Genomic DNA, 26480 nt, shown 5'->3' with positions numbered 1-26480 from the left:
CCAGGCTCTTGGATCCAGGGCTAGAGCCCCTTCTCTAAGCCACACTGTCTGGATGAGCTATGTTACACTGACTGAAGCATAAAAGCCTGACCCAGATGGGAGAAGATGCCAGTGATAAAACAAGAAGGTACACATCCCTAAGCTGCCAGGACAGCACCATTAACAGAAATTGGTATAAATCCACATGAAGAAAATTATGTTTCTGTCTTCCTATGCTGTGACTCTGCTGAACAGGAACTAATGGCTGTAACTGGGGCAAATCACAAGCGTAGATAAGGCCTAAAGAAAAAGAGAGATATCACATTATGGAGGTGTGAATTATTTACTCCAAGTAACACTCTGGTGGTGCCAAGAGAAAACAGCCTTCCAGAGAGATCTCCACTTTTTGTCTCTTGCTCTAACCTACAGAAACAAAAGGCAAGAGAGCAGTGGAACACCACAGCATAGTGGGGGCCTATTCCCATCAGAAACAAGCACATGGGAGGCCAGCAACTCTGTTCTGCCAGCTGCCACCTCCTCCCTACCACCAGCTGTCTGCACAAGAAAGACCCTGCTGTGCCAGCTACACCTGGGTATGGACAGACAAAACCCAATCCAAATCTAACCTCAAAATGAACCATCACAAAACAAGTGCCCTGTGGCCTGTTCTCTGCAAGCCTGGCAGTTACAGGATGCCTTGCTTAACTTTACCTTTGGGGACAGGGCTTGCCGTTAAGCTCAAGTGTATCAGTCTGTTCTGGAGCACTAGGGGATTACAGTACTGTTGCACCATCAGATTAAGAGCAGACTGCTTTCAAAAAACTGTATGCTACTGCTGCTAATTAAAAAAAAAAAAAGCGGCCAAGAGAATCAATAATGGAAGTGCAACTTCAAGGTGAGGAAGGTTCAATTTTGTGTTTTCAAGTGTTTGTTGTAATGCAACTTCTCATGATTTTTATTTATTCATTTTAATGAAAACAGTATCTGACAGAGTTACTATGTGGTGAGTTGAGGCCCTCATAAACGTAACCTGCATGTACTTTGTCAAGAAGTGCATTTTAAGCACTGTGTTACCAGGGTTCCACTGACTTTTGATGTCTTTGGTTTATAAAGTCTCTCCATGGAAAAGAGCTCCTGCTAAGTGCAACTGTGGTTTCTTCTTCCGAGTCAATGCACCAGCCAACACCAGGTTACAACTCCAGTTTCAGAGTGGTTATCCAGTCTGGGCTCCCATATGAATGAATTAGTGAAAAAACACCTTCAACCCTGTCTCCATCTCAAAGCAAATAAAACCAGCTCAATCAAACCAGTCAGTGATGTAACTCCATGAAAAGGAGCAGCAGCACAGGCTTGACCACAGGACAAAGCTAGAAATATCCTTTTTTCTATAGCAGTTCCCTGTGGTTCTGGGTAAATCGCTTAACTCTCCCCACAGTTAGCCACTTGTACAAGAAGGATAATTATACACAGCTTCTTTCCTTGCCGAAAACAAAGTTGCTGTATTACAGAACTTAAAAGAAAGGGAAGGGGGCGAGGTATAATTATGAAATCTTTCTAAACTCTTTTGAACAGTCCAGCATGTAATATCTATTTGCCATTCCCAGCTCCAAACCCTGACACTGTAACTTGGCAGTAGCAATTGCTATTGGTCTGCTAAAGACAGCAATGTCATTTTTATTAGCAGCAAAAAACCTGAGCATACTGGAATTGTATCATTGCACAGAGCACCCCACACAGAAATCACTCCGTACAGTCTAGTGTCTGTCTATCATAAGCAAATCTATCTGTCCCCTGAGAAGAAGTGGGGGGGGGGAGGGGGGCAGAGACGGGGATACATGGCTCCTTCACCATGCCAGAGGGCATGTATCTTCTTCACCCATCAGGCTTAACATACCAGTTAGAGCCATCCTGTTAAAATTTTAGCAAAGGGAATCTTAAAAAGCTGCAGGCTACAGAGAAAGCGTATTTCTGATAGCCCAGTATCTTCTCCCAATTACTCTTTGTCAGCTCACTCTCAAGATACATATCTCACTGAAGGTCAACTGTGGTTGAAAACATCCAGTACAGACTCATTCATGATAAGAGTGAAAATAATGAAGACACATCCATCCCAAAACCATGCATGTTCAAATCTAGTAGGAAACCCAAATAGGATCCCTTTCTGATTTCAGCTGGCAGGACAAATGTCACAGTTGAGAGGGACAAGGAAAGGCGCGGGGGGGGTGGGTGCGGGTGGGAAGAAAGAGAGCTTGTGTGCTTTTACAGCAGCCTGTGATTACTGTCATGTCATCATTCCCCTGAGTGTTTGCCCTTCTGCAGAAGAGATCTGAGAAAGAACAGTCTTACACACTAACTAGGAGGCAACTGCCTGAAAACTCATTCTGGGCGTGAAGAATGGGAAAGGAAGCCACGGTCATCATCTTCCAACTCATTTAGAAGTGCAGACATTTTTATTTAGGTAGCGGGAAGACTCAAGGTTTTAGTCTTGCCTACACTGAGGTGGGTGAAGTTCTGTTACTTGAGCTACTTAGAAAACAGAAATACAAAGAACAACGTAAGCTGCTATACTAGCATACAACTATTGGGACAGAGGTATCGCAACACAACCACAGCAATACATTTTCATGAGTAGGCAATGTACTCTGAATCTAGCGACCTTCACATAAAAGCAAATAAATACTATGTAATCAAAACTTGGTAGTCTAGAGACTAATGAGAAGTCTAAAGACATCCTTAAAAACACAATTGCTGATGAACTCCGCTTTCTGTGTTCTCCAAAGATGTTCTAGATCACCACAGTCATCTCCCTGTTTTGCACAGAACAGAATCTCTACTAATCCTGTGAGAACTACCACCTTGTGAAACCCAGAGACCACAAGCAGTGTCCTGTGCTCTCTCTGGTGATGTCCTCCTTGGCTAATAATCAATTGTGGCTTCTCTGCTTCTGAGAGCCAGTAAGACCACTGTCTTAGAAGGCATGCAAGAAAGCCACACAACTCAAGGATGAAAAATAGCAAATCCTAGCACCCAAAAGGAAAGTAAACTTTTAGAACAAATCACATCAAAGAGATTATTTTACAAAAATATGAAGATTATTCAAGATAAATTTCTGAAAACGAATACAAGGATATGAAGAATTTTTTTCTTAAATCAAGGACAGAAAACAAATGTATTGAGGGGTCTGCAGAGAAGTTAAGTACTTTGTTTCATTACTCTTTAAGGAGAATAATGGGAAATTACTATGTCAAGGGACACTCATGGGAAATCAAGAAATTGCTTCCAGATAGAGAAGTCTCTAAGGATGAGACAATTTAAGGACCTTAGCAGTTCTGAAGAAAAGCTTAAAAACAAAATGGTGGGGTTTTGAAACACTGCCCTCATTTGGATATCCTATCCCACATCAGGTGAATGATATTAAAATATGGACAACGCAGAACAAACAAGTGTAATTCAAGGATTACATTTTGTAGAGATGTGAGTCAAGAGGCTGGACGCTAAGACCAGTTAAAAGAAAAGACGAGGAAGTATTTGAAACAGTATTATGCAGAACAAAGCAGAACAGCTTTGTAAAGGGAAATAATGTACCTTTACTCCTTTGAACTTAGCAAATGCCAAAGTGAAAGATCCAGTAGATACAGTAGATCTTGGCTTCTGAACCACAATCTCCAGCTAAATAATTATTTTAAGGTTAAGATTCTGCCAAGAAATAAAAAGCAAGTTTCTGACAAAAAAAAAAAAAAGTATACATCTGTTTCTCCTGGAGAGAAAGGCCCTGCATGTCAGTGTCAGAGATTTTATCAACATGCTAATACTCTGAAGTCAAGAGATAGCAGGCAGGTGGATGAACTACACACTGTCAGTAGATATCACTTTGGTAAGCTGAAAGTACCAAGCCATTCAAGATAGTTACAACAGCTCCAGATCTGCCCAGCCAGACACTCCCAGCACCTACCTCAACTTGGCACCCGCAGCCATGCAGTAGGGCTGCAAGTCAGATCAGCTCAATCCTACCGATAACAAATATATTCATTTTTCCATAGGGTTAATTTTCAGTCAGATCACTGAACTGATTCAGCTCACAGGGCAGCTGCACAACATCTAGAGTCCATGAAACAGAATAGTCTTCTGAAAGCAGCATGTTTCTCACAGTAATTTGGAAAGAACTTAAGACCATGCCCAAACAACAGCAAAGCAGTTTCATATTCACTTTCCACTAGGCCAGCAACTGAAGCCACCACAGGAGACAAGACCCTGACCATGTCACCACCAAACCACTTTCCAAACAGCTAGGCTCCTTTTCCTGATGCCTTTGTAGCTGGCACTCTTTGGGCATGCAAAACAATCCTCTTCCCTTTAGACAACGGACATCTATGTTCCCAGTGTGCTTCTATATGATGTGAGTATCTCTCAGCTAGTAATTGGACTGAGGCACATTTTGTGGGGATCACCAAACCATTATCAGTAATGACTGAGTTGGGCGGGAATTCACACTGGTGGTTTAGCGGGAAAAAGTCCCATCTCAATATCCTGAACCATCCACTCTCCACACCTAATTTGTTCCAAAACCACACCTCAGCAATCTGGGCACCCCCACCCTGCCCACAGAACAAGCCTCTTTCATGCCAGTGGTTCAGACAACAGGAGGTTGTTCCTTATTTTCTAGTTATCAGAATGTTGTCACTGCTTTACAAAGAGTTGATCCAAAGGGCTAACTTGTCCTTTCCTCTAGGACAATCTTACATAATGAGAAAAATTCCTCCACACAGAGTTCCTGCTTAACTAACCCTTCTGATCAGGGTCTCACAGAGCTAAGAAGAGACACAAAATGTGAAGCACCCAAATTCCCAGTGACTCCAAAAAATTTCCCTGGCCTCACTACACAATTAGCTTCCTCGAGTTATTCTTGGTCAGTAAAACTCACTGGAGAGTGACACCTGCCCATAACTTCTTCAATCCCTTCTACTAAAATTATGCTAGTAGGTGATCATTTCCCTGCTCTGTCCAGAACCCAGGGCAGTTCCAACCATGCCAGGTTCACTCCAAGTGCCAACTCAGGGAGCAGGAGGCACAGACCTTGCTCCTCCTCCAACTTAACATGTTCAGATTTAGCTGGTGCTTGTGCTACTTTCAGCCATTCTGCGCTTAAAAGCAGGGAGGTAACATGGCCTGCTGTCTTGTCCCATTAAAGGGGGGAAAACAGAGGACGGTTCAGCAAAACAACTGGAATCCTCACACACTGATGTAAAGCTCATATCAGTGCCAAGGTAACACCTTCCTGCTTCAGGCACATCTATTTGTCTCTGCTATGGTCCATTTTCAGCTATTGTAAAGGTTTCTTTGACCTCCCTACACTTAGGTTATAGATCATGTAGATTTGTGTAGATGTTTACTTGGTTTTGTTATTCTGCAGAACCAGAAGTCAGTCACCAGAGAGAACTAAAGTAGAGATTAAAGAAAAAAAGAGAAAGAAGCCAGGTTTAGTGACCATAACGCATTCTGTAGAGGAGACGGTCCATAAAAGGACTAAATATCCATCTCACCAGAGCAACGTTGCAACGCACACATTTCTGGCTACTAAGGTACTGTGCCAAACACAGCAGTAAATCCTCAACTGTTTGGCAGATCACCTCAACAGAAACATTACTGAAACCAAGGAACAAACGCATCAAAAATTATTTTTCTGGGATCCACTCGCTAAGGGAACACTCAATAAATATAATTTGAAGTAGGCTGGTACTTCATGGAAATGCTTAAGAGTCAAAACATTCCCCACCCCAAAATAAAGAAACAGTTCATTAGAATGTCTACAGTTCTCCAAATCAATTTATAACCCGCTTTGTAGAAACCAAAGCAGTAAATAGCCTAAGGTGCTAGCATCAGTTCTGAATATGCACTCAAAGGATTCACTCACCAATTAACATTGATTCTTTCTGGTACTCTTTGCTGAGGTGGCAGCGCTGGGTCACACAGGACACGTATCTCTCCAGAACATACCAGCACATTTCATAGTAGAAAGGATAACGGAATTTGGCATGCACCTGAAAGCAAGATCAAGACTGTCAGTCCATGGGGAAAGAAAAGAAGTTTGCAGCACAAGGGCCAGTCATCATTCTCATCATGTTATCAAGAGCACAAACAGTATGCAGGAGGGGGAGGGGAGAGAGGGTGGGAGCCGAGTGAGATGTATGCCTTCAGCATACAAAATGAGGAGACTGCCTGCCTGCCTGCCATGATAGCATCATTTCTTGGTTCACTAATTTGTATCCTCTTGGGGTGGTGGGAGAGGAAAGGGTTTGTGTTCTTGTGAAATCATGAAACTGATGGATGGCCCCTACGGTATTATTTACCTACTGTATAAACATAGGGTGGTCACATACAGATGTTAGTCACTAAAACTCAAGTTAAAATAAAGGTGGGGTTTTTTTATTTTTATTTATTTTTTATTTTATTTCCTAAACACTATTTTTTTCTCAAAATGGCAATATTACCTAAAATGAGTCAAGCAGAAAATGCAACTTTTTCAATTATGGTCTTCACAACAATTTGATTAAACAAATGAACACACAAATTCTTAATTATTGATAATTACATGTTAAAAGTAAAAACCCCTCATGTGGTTTACACTTAGTATTTTGGTAGCAAGTTAGCTTTTGCCACAAACAGAACAGAAAAGCAGGATTTTGACAAAAGATCCTGTCAAGCTGTTACTTTTTCTTACATCTCAGACCTGTTGTTCTCACACAAAAAGCTTACGCTCCAACACTATTTGTGTGATTATTTCAGATTCAAAAGAAAACAAAGTGGGTTTCCTTCCTTTTCAGCATAGTTTTCTATCTATGGGAGGTTACTGGAGGTTACCAAAGAAGAATCTGGGAAGCTCCTAAAATGCAGGAACGCATGTATTTTTATTCTGATTTGTAAAAATGGATGCCACGCATCTTGCATGCACTTGTACTTACACTGTACACTTCTTTCTCCTGGTGGCACAGAAATTTGCATTTTGCAGGCTTGCATGCATGCATTGCACTGGGATTATAGGAACTGCTTTAAGACATTCTATGCATATTAACAGCTCACCTAGCCAAGAGGTGTCCACCCACTTTTAATGAAAAACTGAACTGCATCAGAAAGGAGCATTATCTTAGGAAGCTCATTTTGAAAAAAACAAAAGCTCACCCCACCTCAGATCACTCAAACCCCCAAAGTCTAAACAGAACTGCTAACCCAGCACCTGAAAACTCAGATTCAGCTCTGCAAAGCAGGCACTGTCGAAACATGTGTGATGATAAAAGCATCCACTTGAGCACAGCAGTGACTTACTAGAATGCCTGTATTTGAAAACTGTCCCCAAGGTGGACAGTCAAAGAACTTGCCTGTGTTTCCAGGGCACAGGAAATGCAAATGCTTTTAGCAGTAAAACAAAATGTAACAAAGGGAAAATATACTGTATTGCCCCACTAAACATATCACAGTGTACAATTTAAATACTCCATGGCAATTCCTGAAAGTTAAGATCTCTTAAATTCAACACAAATGTAGCTGGCAAATCTGAACTGTATGTTGCTATGGGTCATGCATCCAGCCATGCCGCACCTTTTCAAATGTTTCCCTGTGTCATTACAAAGCACACATACCAAAAAGAAGAAAAACAAAAACGAAAGAAGGCAAAAACCAACCAACCAACATCCCCCTAAATGTGATAACATTTAACCCCAGGGCCTTTCTGCATCGGGAGAAGATTTTTCCTTTGGTTTAGTTATTTGTCATAAAGAAGAGATCAAGTCACTTATCACTATTATGGAACACAGGGGAAATTAGCCATGCTAAAATATACGCTAATAAAGGAACTCAAATTTTTCCAAGAGAGCACTGCAGGAAACAAAATTTGCAAAGAATTGACTTACAAACAGGAAGCCGCCTTCCACCCCTCAGCCTTCAAAAGGTTTTCAGCCACATGCCTGGGAATATTAAAGACATCATTGCTCAACATTTGTTGACAGATTCTGAGCTTCACCAAATTTAGTTGTTACCAATGTTAATTCAATGTGAAAGACAAGGCAGTAATGCATGCAGTGCTCCCATTATGTATATCAATCTTTAATATTCAATTTGAGTTCCTAATTGCCTCACTATCAATGTTCCAACCCACAGCAAATCCCTCCATGCCTCTGTAATTCACTATTTGCCTGAGAAGGCTCTGCTTTTACAAACCTTCAGAAGAGCTACCGTATGTAGCAAGAGATACTGTGCAAAGATCTACAGTGCCTTTTGCCAGTAAAGCAAGTCTAACAATCCTTTAAAAATCTTCTAAAGTTTGCCTTATGGAAAAGTATAGAGGAGTACATTCTTTATGACATCCTTGGACATTTATTAATTATAATGGATGGGAACTGCGTTATGTACACGCCCATACTTCTTCCATTGTATACTTATGGTTAAATGAACTCTTACAGGGAGGGGGGAGGAATAAAAGAAAGAAAGAAAGAAATTAAAAATGTTCTGTGATGAATTTAAAGTGTAATATCTGATACAGACACTGCCAGAGGACTAAACTCCCCACCAGCAGGGAAATACACTAGATCATCTAATAGGCATTTCCAGCTCTAACTTCTGTGATTAATAATTTACAATCCACTGAATAAATTTTTTAATTATTCCTGTACAGTGAGAAAAATCCTCTCTGGAATACGATCCATTTCTTCAGTTCAAAGTGAAATTATTTGAGAGGCTTATAACCCCCTCCAAAAACAAAACAAAAACCCCTAAGTAAGGCACACATCTTCCTTAAGAAAGTATTAGTCTCTTCCACAATGGCCATTAAAATCATTACAAACTCCACTTGTGTTTAATCAATCTAATCACAACACTGAAAACCAATTTATGATTATTTACAAAAACTTTAATACATTATCTTACATTCCAGCAAACAAAATCAGTAGCAAACACCATCATCTGTGAGTGACCACCTTACGTATATATTTTGAGCGCTTTTGTCCCTGTCCCCACAGAAATTTTTTAACGCAGTTAAATTTAGATGAGTTGGGAGTAAGTTTGACACATTCTTCCTCTTCAGTAATACAGAGCTTAACATCCCTATGCCAAGATGATGAATCTCTGCATGGCAGCCAGCTTTGCAGTTATTCAAGCTGGTCTAGCAGAGCACTAAACAGCTTGGCCTATTTGACTAGCTGTTAATTGGCCTCTAGGAAAGCCAGACTGCAAAATGAGAGTCTCTACAAACTGTAAGGCTGGAGAATATTTGTTTACCTCAATTGCACATTAGGAGCTGTTTCCAACAATAGACATGTTTTTTATTACTCCTTAAAACTATTTTTAAATGGCTATAACGCTCTTAAAAAGTCTCCCAGGGATATAAGAAATTAAGCTAGAATAAGCATGACAAGTATATAAACTAGGTAATTTTATCAGGCTGTAAATCAGCATTGCAGTTTCAACCATGTATTTATTCTTGTCTTAGCTGCTAAGACAATAACAACTACACCTAGCATAAAAATGACTTTGAATATCAGCAATCAAAGATGATTAAGCATTATATAGCAGGTTTAAACACAGTGAAACCTCCATAAAATTGCTCTGTGCAAAATGAAAAGGGGAAACACACCTGTATTACACTTTGATTTGAGTGTGGCAAATTACTTCGTCAATCACATCATGTAATTTACTTCTGTACTATACACAATGGAAAGATCGATACTGATGAGAAACTCATTTGCAGTATGTTCACACTGGCAAATTTGTGTGAACTACATACTGTACTGAGTCTGCTACACTAGCTAGTGTATGAATAGAATTATTTGTACAAAGTAGTTACAAAATTTGATTGGCAAAGCAAATGAAGTAGTACACAGTAGAATCCTATTTTGAAAACATTTAGTCCTTCAAGATTCCTGCATGATATTTTTAGGTGGTGGTGGTGGGTGTTGTTATTTCTAAATAACAGTATTGACTTTCCTGCCTTTTATCAAACTTCGGTATGCCTTAGTTGCACGGCTTATATTTTGTTTCTGTCTAGAAATTCCTGCTATTCAACTGTTCACACAATTTTGTGATTTTATGGCTGCCTACAAGCACAAGCTTGCGAACACAGGTACAGGCTGTGCATAACACGTTGCTAGCACACAGCAACATACAAGCACTGAAATTATTTCTATGAAGTTGTGGAACTTCTGGGCTGTTGGCTTTAATTAGTGTGGGGTTTTTTTAAACACTTAAATATTTTTGGAGGGGAAATGATAAAGAACTACACAGACTTTGAAGAAAATCTAAACCAAAACTGACAAGAGTACAGGTCTGATTTCAGACTTCCAAAAGTTGTAGTATCCCTTTCCAAAAAAAAAGGTGACAGGACATTTTCAAAGAGGCAGATACCCAGCTCCCAGAACCTCCCCACAGGATCAGGGGGCTAGTGAATTTTAAAAGGCATTTCAATGTAACTGGCTGGTAAGTTCCTAAAAGTTACCAACATATCTGACTGTTATGGGGAATTCTGCCTCCTGGTATAAAAGCTTAGGAGATCAAAGCTGTACCCAGCTTCCCAAGGAGAAGGGCCTGACATGAATCACTACTGAGCAGTTTACAACCCAAGGTATGTGATCTCAGGTTGCTCAAGTCCTGTGGGAACAAACGCTCAGATTTTATGCAACTTCAGGAAAAAACTTGTTTCCTTCCCATTTCCATTGATGTCTGTGGGGAAGATTACTTGTTGCTGGCACAGATCCTTCCTCTCAGTCTCCTCTTCCCCATTCTCCATGCAAGTTGCCTGTGCTAGCATCCTTCCCAGCAACAACACACCCTCCCCTTATACACCTGCAGCATACATATCCGGCATATATTGCTAATTCGTCTCTACACTCACTCTGAAAACCTTCCCACGCCTAGCACCTCTGTCTAGCCACAGTGGACCCCTTCATGCTTCTGCCATCTTAATTTTTTCCTGTCCATGTTCCTTTATGCTTACTTAGAGACACTTGACATTCTAGCCTTGGGACACCTATTCAAAACCAGGCTGAACTTCGCTCTGGTCTTGACCTTCACTTCTGCTCTCTGCTACATTCCCTCTGTTCTAACTTCCACAATTTCAGCTTTTGTCTTCATCTCTCTTCCACTAAGAACTCATTTTTCTGCTTAATATTCCTTCTCTTCATTAAAATCACTCCAGGAAACCAACTGCTCCTACCACTGTTCTGCAATGTGAAGATTTACCTTGTACCCCCTGCAAAGTAAGGGACACTGAGGGAAGGACACCCTTCCTCTCCCTGAGTCAAAGCAATATTTCCAAACAACATGTATTTGCTTCAAGCCTATGCACTCTCACTGCAAAGAAAGCAATTTGGGGTAAAAAACCACTTAGAGCCAGAATTGTACCCTCTCAGAGGCGAACAACAGTGAACCATATCGATGTCCAAGACATACCATTTTAAGACTTTTTAGTGAACAATTGCAACTTACTGACATTTTGCCAGCCCAAATCTCCATTAACACCACAGCTGACACCTGTGCCAGTGGTTTACCAGCACTGTCTCAAAAAAACACCTCTAGAACAGTCAGCCACAAAACATCCCCATCTGAATTGGCACATACCATGGTCCATTTTTGCATCAGAAAGCTGTGATTGCCTTGCATAGTTTATTTAATAGCCTATTAAAACAGTGGCGCTTCCTTCAGATTCTGCTGTTTCATGAAACTGCAAAGTACACGATGAGTAGGGACGACTAGGTCTCCTGTTTATTAATCAAGGATAAAGTTTTCATTGCCAACAAAGAGGCCACACAGCAAACTCCTCCAAGATGTTAACACTCTTTCCATCAGGTAGATGCTACAGCTAGATGAACATCACAATGTTCAGATTGATGTCCCACCCCAGATTCTGTTTCAAGAAATTCTTGCATCGTATTAAATCACTGCAGAAGAAAATCCTGCAAAGTACAGAAGATGTCGTTTCACACACAACTTCTGTGCAGCTTTGTCAGTTCAGCTGTGGACAGCAGAACCATCCCAGTCCCACTAGCTCTCCAGGTTCAGGTATCCATTCCAGGTGTGCACAGAGATAGGCAGGGGGTTACCAGAAGTACTGGTACAAAGGTGTGTAAAGCGCAGTATGTTTTTGTGCAAAAGGGAAGGAAGGTGTTTTATGGAAGTTTAACAGGCAGGCAAAAGACACAGAAGGGACAAGTCCGTGGGAAGTAGGGAAAAACAGATGAATAAAACCCACTAAAAATAGCCAGCATTTGAAAGTCTCATGACTTCACATTTACCTCGTTTCAACAACTGACACGGAGATCCCATCAGTTCTTGTTTGTCAGAAGGGAATACGAGGGAGCAACTATGACAGATCATAGTCACAAAGAACTGTTCAGTTAAAAAGAGAATCAAGTATCCTTACCCTTGTTCTGTCCTCAATTTCATAGATGCGAAGCTGCATGGGAACATTAAAGCTATGCAGGATATTTCCACCAAACACCAGAGAATCTACTGGAGTATAAACCGCATGTATCCACCCTAGAGAGGGAAAGCAAAGAACTGAGAATGCCTCATGCTATGTAGTATTACAAAGCAATTTATAATCAAATTTTAACAACACCCTGAATCCCGTTCTGCGAGGGGACGAGAGGTTAAAGCAGTGAAAGGTTAAATGCTATGCTCATAGCCACACTTTTAAGACTAGTCATAGCAGAAGAATGGCATTTTATGATGTACAGTCTTATAACCCTCTGTAAATTGGGTTCTTCTGTTTATTCACAGAACAGTTACAGTGTTTACTGAGAACACGCAAGCTTGTGACTCAACCATATCCGTGACTAAGAAGTAAATTCAGTCTGTGCAATACACTTAGCTCTCATATGTATCTACTGGCACCTCCAGTAGGGTTGCAAATCATGTTAGCAGCGGTGGTGGGCTAGGGCTGTGGAACTGGACTGAGTCACATCAAACTTCTTTCACACCAGCACCAAAGCACACATGTTCAGATGTCAACAATTTCAAATTATTACCAGGCCTCCTTCAGAGGTTAAAGTTTCATATCCTATTATCAACTTCCTGAAGCAACAGAAAAATCTTTTTCACTGCAAGCCTCAAGTTAAGGGATTTAACATTTCTAGTACTGGAGCTGACAAGACTTCCAACCCAATCCTGCAAGGGACTGAACTCATTTCACAGGCTCCAAAGCAAGGGAAGAATTTTCTCTCACAATGAAAATCCAAGCATAGCAATTCAGGCAGCCACACACCAGCTCTTCTGCTTCTGTATTGTTTGCTTGGTATGTCAGCAGCTGAAGGACTGGCTATGCAAGACTGTAGCCTCTGATCTCTGCAGTGAAAAAGGAATTGATCTTGCTAATGATCTGGGACCCACAGAGACCTGACACTTTTTTTTTTTTCTTCTTTTTTAATGAAAAGCATTACAATTTATAAACCAGCAGACAGCAAAGCAACATAGGGGGCAGTCAATTTTCTCCTAACTGTGCAGTACTTTCCATTAAAGCTGTGGCAGCTCTCCTTCACTTCAAGATCAGTGAGGGAGCAGGAAAATGCTGTTCAGCCTAAAGGGTTCTCCAGCTATCAGCCACGAAAGCTCTCCTCCACAACAATCTTTACACTGTAAAAGCCTGCAAAGCTGTATCTGAGAAGTCCTTGAGCCACAGAACTGAGCCTTTTATTTAAGGGCATATTAGTAGGAGAGAGCAGAAAGGAAAAGAAAGGAAAGCACTACAGTTTTCTCCCTGGAAACACAAGCTCACCACTCTGGATATATTTTTCTGAATTTCAGAATCACAGAACAGTTGAGGTTGGAAGGGACCTCTGGAAGCTCAACTCCTCTGCTTGCACAGGACCACCTAGAGCTAGCTGCCCAGAATGACATCCAGATGGCTTTGCAGTATCTCCTAGGATGGAGACTCCACAACCCCTCTGGGCAACCTGTTTCAGCTCAGTCAGTTTACGGGTCTGATTCCACATGATAAATGTGACACATATAAAAAAGCAGGTGGCTCATAGCTCTGGATGCTTTCAGCATTATTGCATGTTTCCTGCTCCAGTTAGTATCATTTCAGTTAGAGTCTCACTCACAATAATCCAGCCTGTTTATTACTTCCAAATCAAGAACAACAAATTAGAGAGGAATTCTTTTTTCATGTAGAGGTAGAACGGCAGCTATATACATCAACACTGTAAGAACTCTTTATGGTTGAAACAGTTCACCACCTCACATGAAATAGATCAGTCTGTACTAAGAGCAAACTATTGGAAAAATAAATAATTTTCCTGATCCTAGTCTCTGGGAAGGAAAAAAGATCTAAGGTCAATGAAGTTGGGGCCACTGCTTCCATTAAGTAATCAAAGATTTATGTGGTTGGGGGAAAGAACGGAAACCACATGCTGAAGCAAATCTGTTGCTGGGTCCCCAAAACCAACCTACAGGACAGGTGCTGAAACAGAAGGTCAATTTGTGTGACAATTCACTTTAATTGTTGGTTTGAGAGATGAAAAATATGAAACTTGAAAAAGTGAAATGACTCGTCCATGGCCACACGACTGAGTGGTGGCAGAAGACAGGTCAGAAACAGCCAGTTATCAGCAGAACATCGAAGAGTCCTCACTGCTACATCCCACTGCAGTTCTCTCAGCACAGATCAGTCAATGTACAAACATACTGGAGCTGGCAGATGCATCAAGTTATTTTAATGGGATGATCAATGTAATTCTAAATACAATTTGTTATTGAGTATTTACAACTTCAGTAGAATGAGTAATGGAGCTAAAACCCGGCTTTCTAGTCCTATATGAAAGGTATAAAAATATGTATAAGAAATAAAATGAAAACCCATCAATGCAGGTGTTGCTCAAGTGTATGCTTTTACTACAACCACACAGTAGCTGCCTCCTACAAACTGTATTTTCTCAGTGAAAATTTCACAGTGGAGTGCAGTTGGTTTCATTGTTTCTTGCTCTCTGGGTTTTCACTCCCATCACACTTTCCCTGTCCTCTTGACTCTGCCCCCACTAGATGCCAAGGGTCTTTGTGTTAATAACTGCTACATTTCTGTGATAGCAGTCCGAATATTTTGGGGAGAAATGTGAAAGGATCTATCACAGGCTTGAGCCAATGCTCCAAAAAATGCCATCTCAGACATGACAAACCCTCAATAGAAATATTAACAAACATGAATATAGTTTTGATCCTGTATTGTTGAAGAGCTGGAGGTACAAACTGAAAGTCCTCTGTAAAGTATCTGAGACAACCTCTGGTTTTGCGGATAATGTATATAATTCCCTACTTAAATTTATAACCCAGGCCTAAACTCATCTTACAAACAATTAGTACTTTCAACTCCTACCTTCTGACTAACTAAACATTAGGTCCTTCAAGATGCACACATTTCTAACAACAAGATGGAAAATACTGCTTTTTATGACACAGTCCTCAATAACAAAACCTTGCAATAATGAAGCACTAAAACCCATCAGGCCTGGGAAAATAAAAACAAACTAGAGACCAAGCAACAAACAGGAAGTCACTAACTGTAAAATGATTGGGAGTAAAGTTCCTACCCCTAGCCAAAGAAGGGTATAGGAGGATTTCCAGGTATAGCTCAAAGATGGTCAAGGATGATGTCTGTAGGTACCATCCCTTCACTGTTGAATAGTGCTGAGCTAGGCACACAGCTAAGCCCCAAGGAATCCTCAGATCTCCAGCAGTTCATGTGGTCCCATGTGCAGGATCCAGCTCACAGCCTCACTACCAGCTACAGGACACAGCCCTGTCAGAGGAGTCACCTGCTCCTAAGATAGATACGGGCCACTCAGCTATATAGCGTTTTTCAGTCACACTGCATCCCAAAATAGTTTCAACTTGCCTGAGGAACATACGCGCAATATTGAAACTGCAGAGACATAAGCACCAAGAGGTGTATTCCAAGGACGTAGGACACTATGGGCAAGATTAGACAAAACAAGATGGAGAATTGACAAGGTAGAAAACCAGAGGAAGATTGGCATAGACATTACAAAGGAAAAAAAATAAGAATCTCCTGTTCTAATATTAACAAGGCTGTGTACAGAGAAAAACTGAAGAGGCCAGCACCAGAAAAGTAGAAATAGGAAGAAACAAGAGATGAGCAGAAAACAGGAAACTGTTTCCATGAGGGTAATATATTGTGGAAATGAGCTCTGGGAACAGATAAGCTTGGATGGCTCATTCAATTCATTCCCACAGCTTAGATACAAGCACGACTCAGAAATAAACTGAGGAGGATAAATGTTCATTGTGACCATTTGCAAATAAGAACACCCACCTCCTAAGCTTCCCAATTACAAAGGTTTTTAAAGAGGAAGATAGACCTCCAGAACAGAAGCAAGCTGCCTGTATGCATAAAACAAAAAGGATGGCCAAGGGGACTGCTTTAACATCATCCACACCAACATGTCCCATCTGCCCCACCTTCAGCTATGCCGTTACTTTTTTCCAGATGAATTGACAGGCTGTTGACATGCACGATCATGTCACTATGCTGGACAGCCCGTCATGTCTGCTCACGCATGTCTGCATTTTTCAGCTCTCACAGCAAAAACTTGCCACATAGCTACCAATACAGACACCTCTGAAACAAGTGTCATCAATTCTCTCTTCAGTGACCGCTTTCTACTATTTACATAAACCCTGGTACTACTGCACAACCCTGTATGGTTCATGGGTTAGTCCAAGACAGGAGATAACATCTCTCCCCTTGGTAATACTCTCAAAAACTGTAATATTCTTTAAAAAAAAAAAGGCAACACAGAATAAAATGCTATAACTTTAATTTTATCCTTAATGAAGCACTGGAATAACATCAGAACAAATGGATTAAGGACTGAAAAAGTCAAAAGTCAGTGGAATAAAATATTGTTCATTTTTGGCTGAAAGACACAAACAAAAGCACCTGCTAAATATTCTCTAAGGCTACAATTAAATCCTCTAGATGAAAGAAAGACATACCCTGTGTGGCTTCAAGGATTAGTCACGAACTAGAAAACTCTTCCTCATGGGTGACCAGTTTCAAACCAGCCTGTGCTGGCAGTGGTAATGACTGAGTGAACGTGGAACCAGCCTGCCCTTCCTTCGCAGGCTGGTCTTACAGCTCACGGCTACAGCACACCCTCAGTGCAACACAACGGCCACTGCACGGTCCTGCCCCGTGAGCACAGTACTTCAGACCACACACCAGCAACAAGCTCAGCTAAATGGGGACAGATGGCTTTGGGAGTACAGACACTGTATAGTCACTGTTCACAACCCTCATTTCAAGCCTCAACAAGACGACTGTCCGTTCACTTATGGGTTTTATTTCAGTTCTTGGTGATTTATGAGTATTTTCCCCCAACACAATCCTAGTTTCTGAAGGCAAGCCAACACTGAGCAGGAATTCTGTTCAGGAGGCTCAGAAATACCCTCAGCTGAATTACAGTTACAAATTATTCCACCACTCCTAAGATGCACTTCAATATTTAGATGTTATCATCTCTAGTAAATCAAGAAGGTAAAATTAACAGTAACAAAAGCTTTTCTGAACAGTTAAAAGAAAGATACAATCTCATTATCTTTTGAATTTTATAAAACAAGTATTATTAAACATTGCAAACTTGTTAGAAGATTTCAGGGGCCTGCAAATTCCTACTGTATCTTCAAGGATGCAATCATCCATCTGAGAATAATAGAAGAGTATTAACTTATAAAGCTAAGATGCAAACAGACTACAAGCTCCAAGCCAAAACCATGGTACGTCTGTTTTCATTAGTAACTGAGCAGATATTTTGCTATGTGATATAGAAGGCATACATATTTTCCTGCAATGCTACAGCAACTTGGGGCAGAAAAGGTGAAATATATACGTCTCAAAAATAAAAAGTGACTGAAGAGATAACCTTAGAGTAGGCACTGCTAGTAAATGAAACGTTATTTCTCTCACCTCAAAAGAAGAATGATGACATCATAGTAGTGCCCACAACCAAATATACCAAGGAAACATCATGTTTACATTTTAAAACAAAACAAAAAATTACTAATTTTGCCCTGGTAGTACAAGTAATACAGCAACTCTCAATCTTACATCATTTGATAACAATTAGGTAGAGCACTGCAGAGGAATAGGACTAAAAATCCGACATTATGCTGTCATCTTCTATCTGAAAGCAGACACTCAAGGCAAAAAGCTCTCCTCTCTGATCCTCTTCGTTGATCTTCATCACTTGGTCCCTAAAGGTTCCAGCATGGAGCTTCCATTAATGTCAGTGGAAACTCCCAAAATGTGAAAAGCTAACAGCAACCAAAAATAGCCAGGCAGCTATGCAGCCCTAGCACAACTCCGTGCAAAAAATTTACCAGTCAGATTTTAATAGCCTGTCATTCTCCTTCATATAAAGACTATATGCTACCTTCTGGCCCCATCACATAATAATTCATCAAATACTGACTGGCATAGCAGAGGTGACCTAAGACCGCACACTCATAATAGGCAGAATCCTACTGATAACCACCAATACAATATTTGAAGCACTTTGAATCCTTGCAAATAGCTGCCTACTGTCTAGCATAGAACATCTCTTTCTGTCCACTTGCCTTCCTAAAAACAGTCACCTAAGAAAAGTCATTATTTCTTTGCATTTGACTGGAAACAAAGTACTTTGGAGGACTCTCATGTTACCATAATCACCACAGATCAGCAAGAATATTTTGTTAAGACTGTGGCTCATTCTTCAGCTCTCAAGAAATTAAGAGAGACTATAATGGCATGTTTCCATGTCAAAGGCCCAAAGTGCATTATAAAGAACATAAGAAAAATTAAGCAAAACAAACAGCTTACTCCTCAGTGGAACAGGGCCAACTCCAAGCTGAAACACAACTGTTATAAAACAGCACGCAGCAACAGTAGCGAGAAGTTTGAAGGATCCAGAAAGAAACACCATGCCCAGCTGACAGTAAGCTACCCTGTCTGGATTTTGATCATGAGAATGTCTAATAAATCAGCACTGCAAAAGTATTCTACAATATCTAATGGCTGTCCATTATTCAATTTTCAAAAATAATAAATGCACAGTGACTTCTTGGCCCATTATTTTATAGACCATGTAGTGGTCTGTTATTGAGACCATTACAGTCAGATTTAACAAATAGACAAAAGCCACTCAAAATGACCTGGCTACTTGAGGATTTGTGCTCCCCCACAAACATAGCTCTCTAAACTGCCAGTTCACACAGAGCACATCACCCCGTCTCTTCAGTATCCTCACATTAAAGCTACATATTTGGAAAGCCTACAGTAAAAACGCCCATGCAGAGTCAGCCCAAAGACATACCTGCTCATGTGTCTACTGCCTCTGACTGGCAGCAAAGGATTGGAAAAAGACTGTAAGAAACAGGATGATGACAGTAACCCTTGGTGGTATTAGCCCTCTTAGGCCAAAGGAACCAAAACCCGTATGTTTGAACACTTTTTTAGACACACCACACTGCAAACCCTGGAATCACATTGTATCCACTGTGAGCGTGGCAACTTCCTGGGAGGTCAGAAAAATTGGTCTTCACAAAAAAAATAGAAAAAAATCCAAGTTTAGCCATGTTGTGGCAGTAATAATCCAGAACAGGCTCAAGTTTGACTTTTCAAGACACATGATTACACTTTTACTTCACAACACTAACAGAGACAAATACTGCAAGACAAACTTTCCACAAGAGATTACTAGTTGGCCTGCTTTTGTATGTCCCAATTTTGCATGTGCAAACTCTTGAATTTGAAGTGCAAGTGTCTACATCAAGCACATATACACATGCATGAAAGAAAAGGTAATTTTTTTTGAAAAAGATATCTGGCAGGAAATTGAGAAAAAAAATAAACAAGCTTAACATATTTCAAACTACTGCAAGATCTTGTTTGTAGAGGACAACAGGGAAGGAGGGGAAGGACACGTCAGAGCTCCATCACTTACAATCAAAATTACATACTCAGCAGGACTAAAAGACTCAAAAAAGCAAGTGGATTGGAAAAGGATGAAGTTTTCATTTTGTCTATGTTTAGTTTTAAGCTTTGGTTTAGGTAACAACAGTGATATTTAGGAGTACACAAGAGAAACTAACATGGTGTTCAGAGAATCAAGACTGAAGGGAATTCAATGCATAATGCACCACTTGAAGAAAAACAAGTGCAAGGATAGAAGTAAAAGATGGTTTACAGAGCATAAAGACTGGAGTGGCAGGTGAAGGGCAAACAAGGAGAGATAAAAGGTTCCAGTGAAGTTATGCAGTGATGTAGAAGGATGTACTACATTTTCATACACCAGTTGCAAAAACCACCTCTTTGAGCATCTTCAACACTGACAATCAACTCCAATAGTCTTGCTTTCACCGGTTTTCTAAAGAAGTGAACATTTCACTCCCTCCAGCACCTCTGCTGACAAGTTGTTGGTTACTGTTATCTCCAGCACCCACTGGTGGTCTCTGTTTTGAGACTAGAAGGGCAGGTGGGACAATCTTAAAAGGAGAAGCACTAAAGATATTTAAAAACTGGGTAACACGTTGGCATTAACGTAGTGAGCTGTACTTCATACAGGCTGTAGGGGAGCAATCAGGACATAACAGAACAAGTGGCTGCATACAAGCCAGAAACATGTGCCTACAGTAATCCTGAGCTGTAGAATCTGAGGGATGCTGCCCAAACACGGGTTCTGTGTGTTCCTAGTGCAGTGATCAGACATATCTAAACTACTTCTCCATAACACCACCAGAATGGATTCCCAGCAGTTCACTTCACACATCCTCCCTGCAAGTCATCACTGGATACACACACAGTACAGAAGAAAGCTACAGCGCAAATAATACTGAACCTCTAGATTTGATTGTGACTGATTAAATTTTGTTGTTTCCCTACTGAGACAGTAACCGAGCACTGAGATTATGCTTTTCCTCTTCCAGATCATCACGGTCTATTCAGGAAAGAAGCTAGCAGCACACTCTATAAAGAATTTCCCTTCCATTTGGCATACGGGTCAGATATGCAGCATCCACTGTCCACTATACCAGAGTAAGATGCGTTACCTTGACCAGATTTCATCTGTGTTGAACACTTAACCATATGAAAGATTAAACATTGCTGATAGTAACACACACAGTGCAAACACCCCAGGGCCACTCTTTACTAATGTCTTCCTGCATAAGGACAAGTTGTCTCCCATGCTGGGAAAACAACAGTCAGATTTCTACAGGGGGGTCAGAGGGAATAATCTGCTGACACAGGTAGCAACTATAGCTTCCTCCCCTCTTGAACCTTCAGCTGTTTAAACATCTTGAATCTACACCTGGCCATAAACCTCATCATGGCACAATGTGGTATATTTCTCAATCAACAATTATGCTGACCTAAGTTTAAACAATTATATTAATGGAAAAGGCCAGGTTCCTAGTTGATTTTCTCATTTTACTGCAGACTTTACCAGATTTGATCATCCTTGACTCATCAGTGGGAACCAGTAAAGTGGGAGGTGAGAACTTGTAACAGTGCATCGGTTGTTTGGAGAAGTCTTATGGGGCCATCAGGAGTACAGCCTGGCTCCTACACAAGACCCCCCCCCCCCCACTATCCCTCAGCATCCCAGCAAACCTCCCCCCACTCCATCCTTTGGAGGCAATCCTAAAATGCTGCAAGATGCACCTTGGCCCATACAGAATGACTCACTATGCAGACAATACTTTGCTCAATTTCTTTTTGATACCACAGCTGTGATCATGCCTCTCAGTACGTTGCAGGATTAGAGGCACAGGTAGAAATTAACTGGTTTAAACTTAATCCTGAAAGGATGATGGCAGTGATGGAGAGGAAAATACCCTGAGGCCCTGGTGAGCACTATAATTATGCCTTCTGTAAGAGTAATTCCCACTCTTGTCCAAGTGGTCTGTAGTTTCAGGGATTTACTGGATCGACTGCTGATCCTGGATTGTCAGAGAAACCTTCATTCTCCCACAAGCCTATGATCTCACTCCCTCATGTGTCTTTTAACAGTCTTCTCTACCTAGTTCACCCTTACACTGCTATGGTATAATTACATTTGTAGGACCAACCCCCAAAATTACTTGAAAACAGGAGCAGAGAAGGATATTTTATGGAAAAGGCCCTTTGCTGAAATGTTCTCCATTCACAATCCAGCTAAACACTAGCTGTATCACTCTACGCTTATGTGACCAGACCTGTAATTAAGTTAATTTTCCTCATGGATGAATTGGGGTTGGTCAAGAGTTTATCAGGCTCAGTTGAAAGTATGGGACACACCCATTACCAGAACCTAAACATTATGAACACTTGTAAAATACATACAAAACACATTCAAACAGTAACTAATGTGATATGCGCACAAACCAGGGCAAATAGGTCACAGGAACTGACCTGTTCTACACAGCTATGCTCAATTCGCTGACCTAGAACAGCTTTCAATTAGGCATTCCTATACTTCCAAAACAAACACAGAAATAGCACCCTTTCACATAAATAAGAGATTTGCAAATAAGTTTTCTAAACAACACAGAGCAGAGGAAAACACCTTGAATCCATGAGGTGCTTACAGAGAAATTATTCATATATGCCTTTCAAATATTGCATAGAGCCTCAAATGTCTGAGGTACTGGTGTTTCTGTACTTTGGGCTTTCCTAAGAAAACAGAAACTACAGTCAAAAACCACATTTGGCATCACTTCACTTCAGCCACCATGTTGCAGCTGTGTCCTGTACAAGCTCCCACAACTTGCTGTATTCCAACTGCCGATCATGACTAAACTAACATACAGAAAGTCTTATTCATAGGAGGCTGTTCACAGGGGAATGAAGATAAATACAAAGATGCAGTAACAGGATCTAAGCAAACAGCGCAGGCACATTCAAACACCCAGTTCAAACAGTAACAGCACATTCTGACCTGTTTCAAGGGAAGACCTAATTCCTTTAATGGATTAACTCCTCCACTCTCAAAGTCATTTTGCCTGTCACCTCCCAGGCTGATTCTTACCAAATACTTAAAAATGTGCAAATTTTTTGCCTTCACCTGATACCAACAATGCTCCCTAGTTGGCAAGGACACTGTCACTGTCTTCACATCACCTGCATTCTCTCTGTCTCCAGGGCTAAAAAAAATAATAATATCATCTCCACATAGTAATTCTAGAGCTGACAAACCACCAATCTGTCTTTCTGTCATGTAGAAATGCTACTTATATTTATTTCCTTGGTAAGATCCACTAGACAATGTGTTATATCATTATAAACAAACTTATAGTCCCACAACAGTCAAAGAAAGCAAAGTCTCATATCATCTTAAATGAGGAGTGTTACAAATTGCACCATCCTTAACCCAATTTAGGTATGAGCAGAAAGGGCTGAAGCCACCAGCCTGCAAAGCAGCAACTGTTTGGTTGATTTGCAAGAAGAGCCTGAATCATGCAACACAGCTATTGAGGTAGGCAGTAGTGTAAAAATTAAGTGTGGCTGGGCTACTGGAAGATGTCCAGGTTTAGCACAATCTCCATCAGCAGAAATTCTGAAGAGTTACGGCAGTAAAATAAACTTATTTCCCCAAGAAGCAACCCTGAGGGAGCACAGCACCTGCTCTTCCATGTACTAGAATTTCCATTGAGCTCCATCAGGGAACCGAGACCCACCTCTGGCTACAGAGGCAAAGAAGCAGGTTACTGAACTGCAGATAAAACCTGCCAGCACAGTTCACAAAACCAGTAAAATATTTTTCCAAGAAAGCTAACAATCACAAAAGTAAGTATGACTCTGATGAGATGTGGTGGACTGACAGCCCCAGAGAACCAAGTCCTCTTTCTTTTTCCCTGGTATAGCACAAATAATCACTGCACACGCTTCCTCACAGTACATTTTTCATCAGTCTGGGATGGGTCAATTTCTGGAAAATTAGGCGCGTTCAGTGCCTAGCCTTTCTTTCACCACAGCAAATAAAGAGGTCACTACAGGGTTTATATGTGAAAAATTGTTTTGCAGAGAACTGTTAGTCAAACACAATTCCAGTGATTCCAAAACCAGTTAGTTAACAGGCAATACCTGAAGGAATGAAGAATGTATAGCCTTGTTTCAGCTCAATTCTTTGGCATCGTTCCACCCTGTCTCCCAGAAAGATATCACTTTGCTTTCCTGAGAGAACCCATTCTTCATAAAGTTCTAGATTCTGCAGAGTAGGCGGAATCAGCCAGAAGATCTAAAAATAAAAAAAAGATTTAACTATCATCAACAGTAAACAAAAACAAATAGCTGAGAGATTCCAACAAGGTTATCATGTGTTAAACAAATGAACGTGTAACACCAAGCCTGCTTTCTGCATAAAACACGTGTTTTCCAGGTGTTGCACACAGAAGCAAACAGCAGCAGCAATTAGTCCATGTACTGGAAGAGGCAAGATAACTGCCAGTTGCCATCTCTCTTCCATGAAACATCTTACTCAGAAGATGTCTGCAGTTTACTTTCAGTTCAAAACAGTGCATTGGTATAGTACAACTTCATTGGACTATACAGATGAACAGTATTCGTACCACAAAGATGTTCAATCTGCTGTATTTATTTCAGTTCCCACCATAGGCTGCCTATACTACAAGTGGGAAAAGCAACCTACAACAGTAAAGATGAGAATGTAGCCATAATGCTGTGTATTTTAATGCTTCTGTATCCTGTGATATTTTAGTTCTGACATAGCGTGCATGTGCACACTAAAGGAACAAGGAATCTCTAAAAGGAAACAGAAGCCCCAGCTACAGAAGGAGACTTGTGAGGGCACTCTGACACAACAAGGGTACACACAGCCACATACTCACTGCAAGACACTTCTAAACCATGCAGCAACATCACGCCTAAAAGCACCACCAACAGCAAATAACACATTTGATATTTCAAATAAATCACTCATTTGTTTCACAAAGGTGAATGGTGTCCTCCTAGTTCAGCAAATGTACATCAACAAAGCTAGCCAAAACAGACTAATCACTGCCTAGCTGCCCCCCTCCTCCAAAAAAAAACCACCACCCCACAGTAAGAGAGAAAAATAAAAAGAAAGTAACCCCTTCCTTCCGTAAGAGACACAAAGACATAAAAACAAACATGAAACAAGGTTCACCTACCTTTCCCCCACGGAAAACGTGATACCACACTGAAGTGCCACCAAAATCAATATGAAAATCAGTGAAGCATCCTTTCACACTCATCAAACAGTACCTGTAAGCAGAGTGAAGGGCAAAAATGAATCAGGCTGAAACAGTATTTAATTTGCAGAGTGTGATACTGTTTCCACCAATTAAGTCTCTGCATTTATAGTACTGGGATTTGTCTCATGAAGTAACTATAACTAGGTTTCTGCTGAAAAATGTTTGAGTTTGCTATTCATACAAACGGAATGAAAGCTTTCAGAGTTAAGGAATGGAAAAACATTAAAAGTTATGCTGTTCAAAAATATTTCTTATGCCACTGCCAATCCCTGGGGTGATGTTTAATGCTCTCCTTCACCACTTGAGATTCATAACCTTCACCAGAAGTTGTACACAAATTGTTTCAAAGCGCAAAGTTTTGAAAAATCTAATTTGCTTATAAATTCTCCTGAATGTTCTTTACCTACTTGCCACTAATGCCATTTTTGCAAGGATTGGGGGACAGAAACCTCATTTGGCAAATTAACTCCTTTTTGTTCACATTTCTAGGCATTTCTGCAACAAAATACATAAAGGAACCAGCCGGCAGCATCATTAAGTATCAAATCCACTATTTTTTATGCCGTCTTGATTTAGATATTCAAAGCAGTTTAAAGTCGGCATCGCTGGAAAGAGATACAAGAGCTCTCATCTCACTGCATGAATCTCAAGCCTCCAGCCACCATCTGTAACTAATGGCCGAATTACAGCCGCCCTTCTCACTATAGGCACCTTTGCAAACGCAGGAAACACACACCACTTAACCCACTAACCTCTTTTCCTTGTTCCGGTCTCCGTTTCATGGCTTTTTTTTTTTTTTTTTTTTTTTTTTTTTTTTTTTTTGGAGGGGGGTTACGGAAACAGTACCAGAACGGGATTTGCAAAAAAAAATAAAAAAGGTTTCGTTTAACTGTATCTTTTTCTCATCACATTCAGGTAGAGAATCTCAGCAGTATGCAGACGGCGTGCAAAAGTCCCTCTAGATGATAGGCTGGAAAGGACCTTACCATGTGTCTGCAGAAGGCTGGCAAATCAGAGAGACTATAGGTACATAAGAGCCCGCTGCCTAGCAACCACATCCCGAGCTGGAGTTGACAGAATGATACGCAATGCTGTCATGAAGACAGTCCATTTGTGGGCTTCAAAAAAAGGTCCTATGCCTTCATCTCACAATTAAAACCTCTCCTTGTGCAATTACACGTCTCTGCTCTTGCCCACTCTGGAATTATTATTTTTTTTAATCCTTCAGAAGCAGGAAGAGAGCTTTTTCTGCC

General features: G+C 40.7%; 1 protein-coding gene across 10 annotated transcripts in view; it reads right to left on the bottom strand.

The window, feature by feature from the left end:
- Positions 1-26480, bottom strand: part of KDM2B (lysine demethylase 2B) — a 125910-nt gene that overhangs the window by 51593 nt on the left and 47837 nt on the right. For 9 of the 10 annotated variants that reach the window (XM_055710014.1, XM_027798816.2, XM_027798820.2 and 6 more), the window contains 4 exons: positions 25144-25237; positions 24077-24230; positions 12383-12498; positions 5891-6017 (listed from right to left, as the gene is read on the bottom strand). In XM_055710014.1, coding sequence (XP_055565989.1) covers positions 5891-6017; positions 12383-12498; positions 24077-24230; positions 25144-25237 — 491 coding nt within the window. Of the gene's footprint in view, positions 1-5890; positions 6018-12382; positions 12499-24076; positions 24231-25143; positions 25238-25979; positions 26172-26480 lie in introns of those variants that run through there. The other variant, XM_027798825.2, reaches the window with a different exon arrangement.

The sequence above is a fragment of the Falco cherrug genome, chromosome 1 (genome assembly GCF_023634085.1).
Source record: "Falco cherrug isolate bFalChe1 chromosome 1, bFalChe1.pri, whole genome shotgun sequence".
In the NCBI taxonomy this organism is placed as follows: Eukaryota; Metazoa; Chordata; class Aves; order Falconiformes; family Falconidae; genus Falco; species Falco cherrug.
This window is presented reverse-complemented; position numbering and strand designations above follow the sequence as displayed.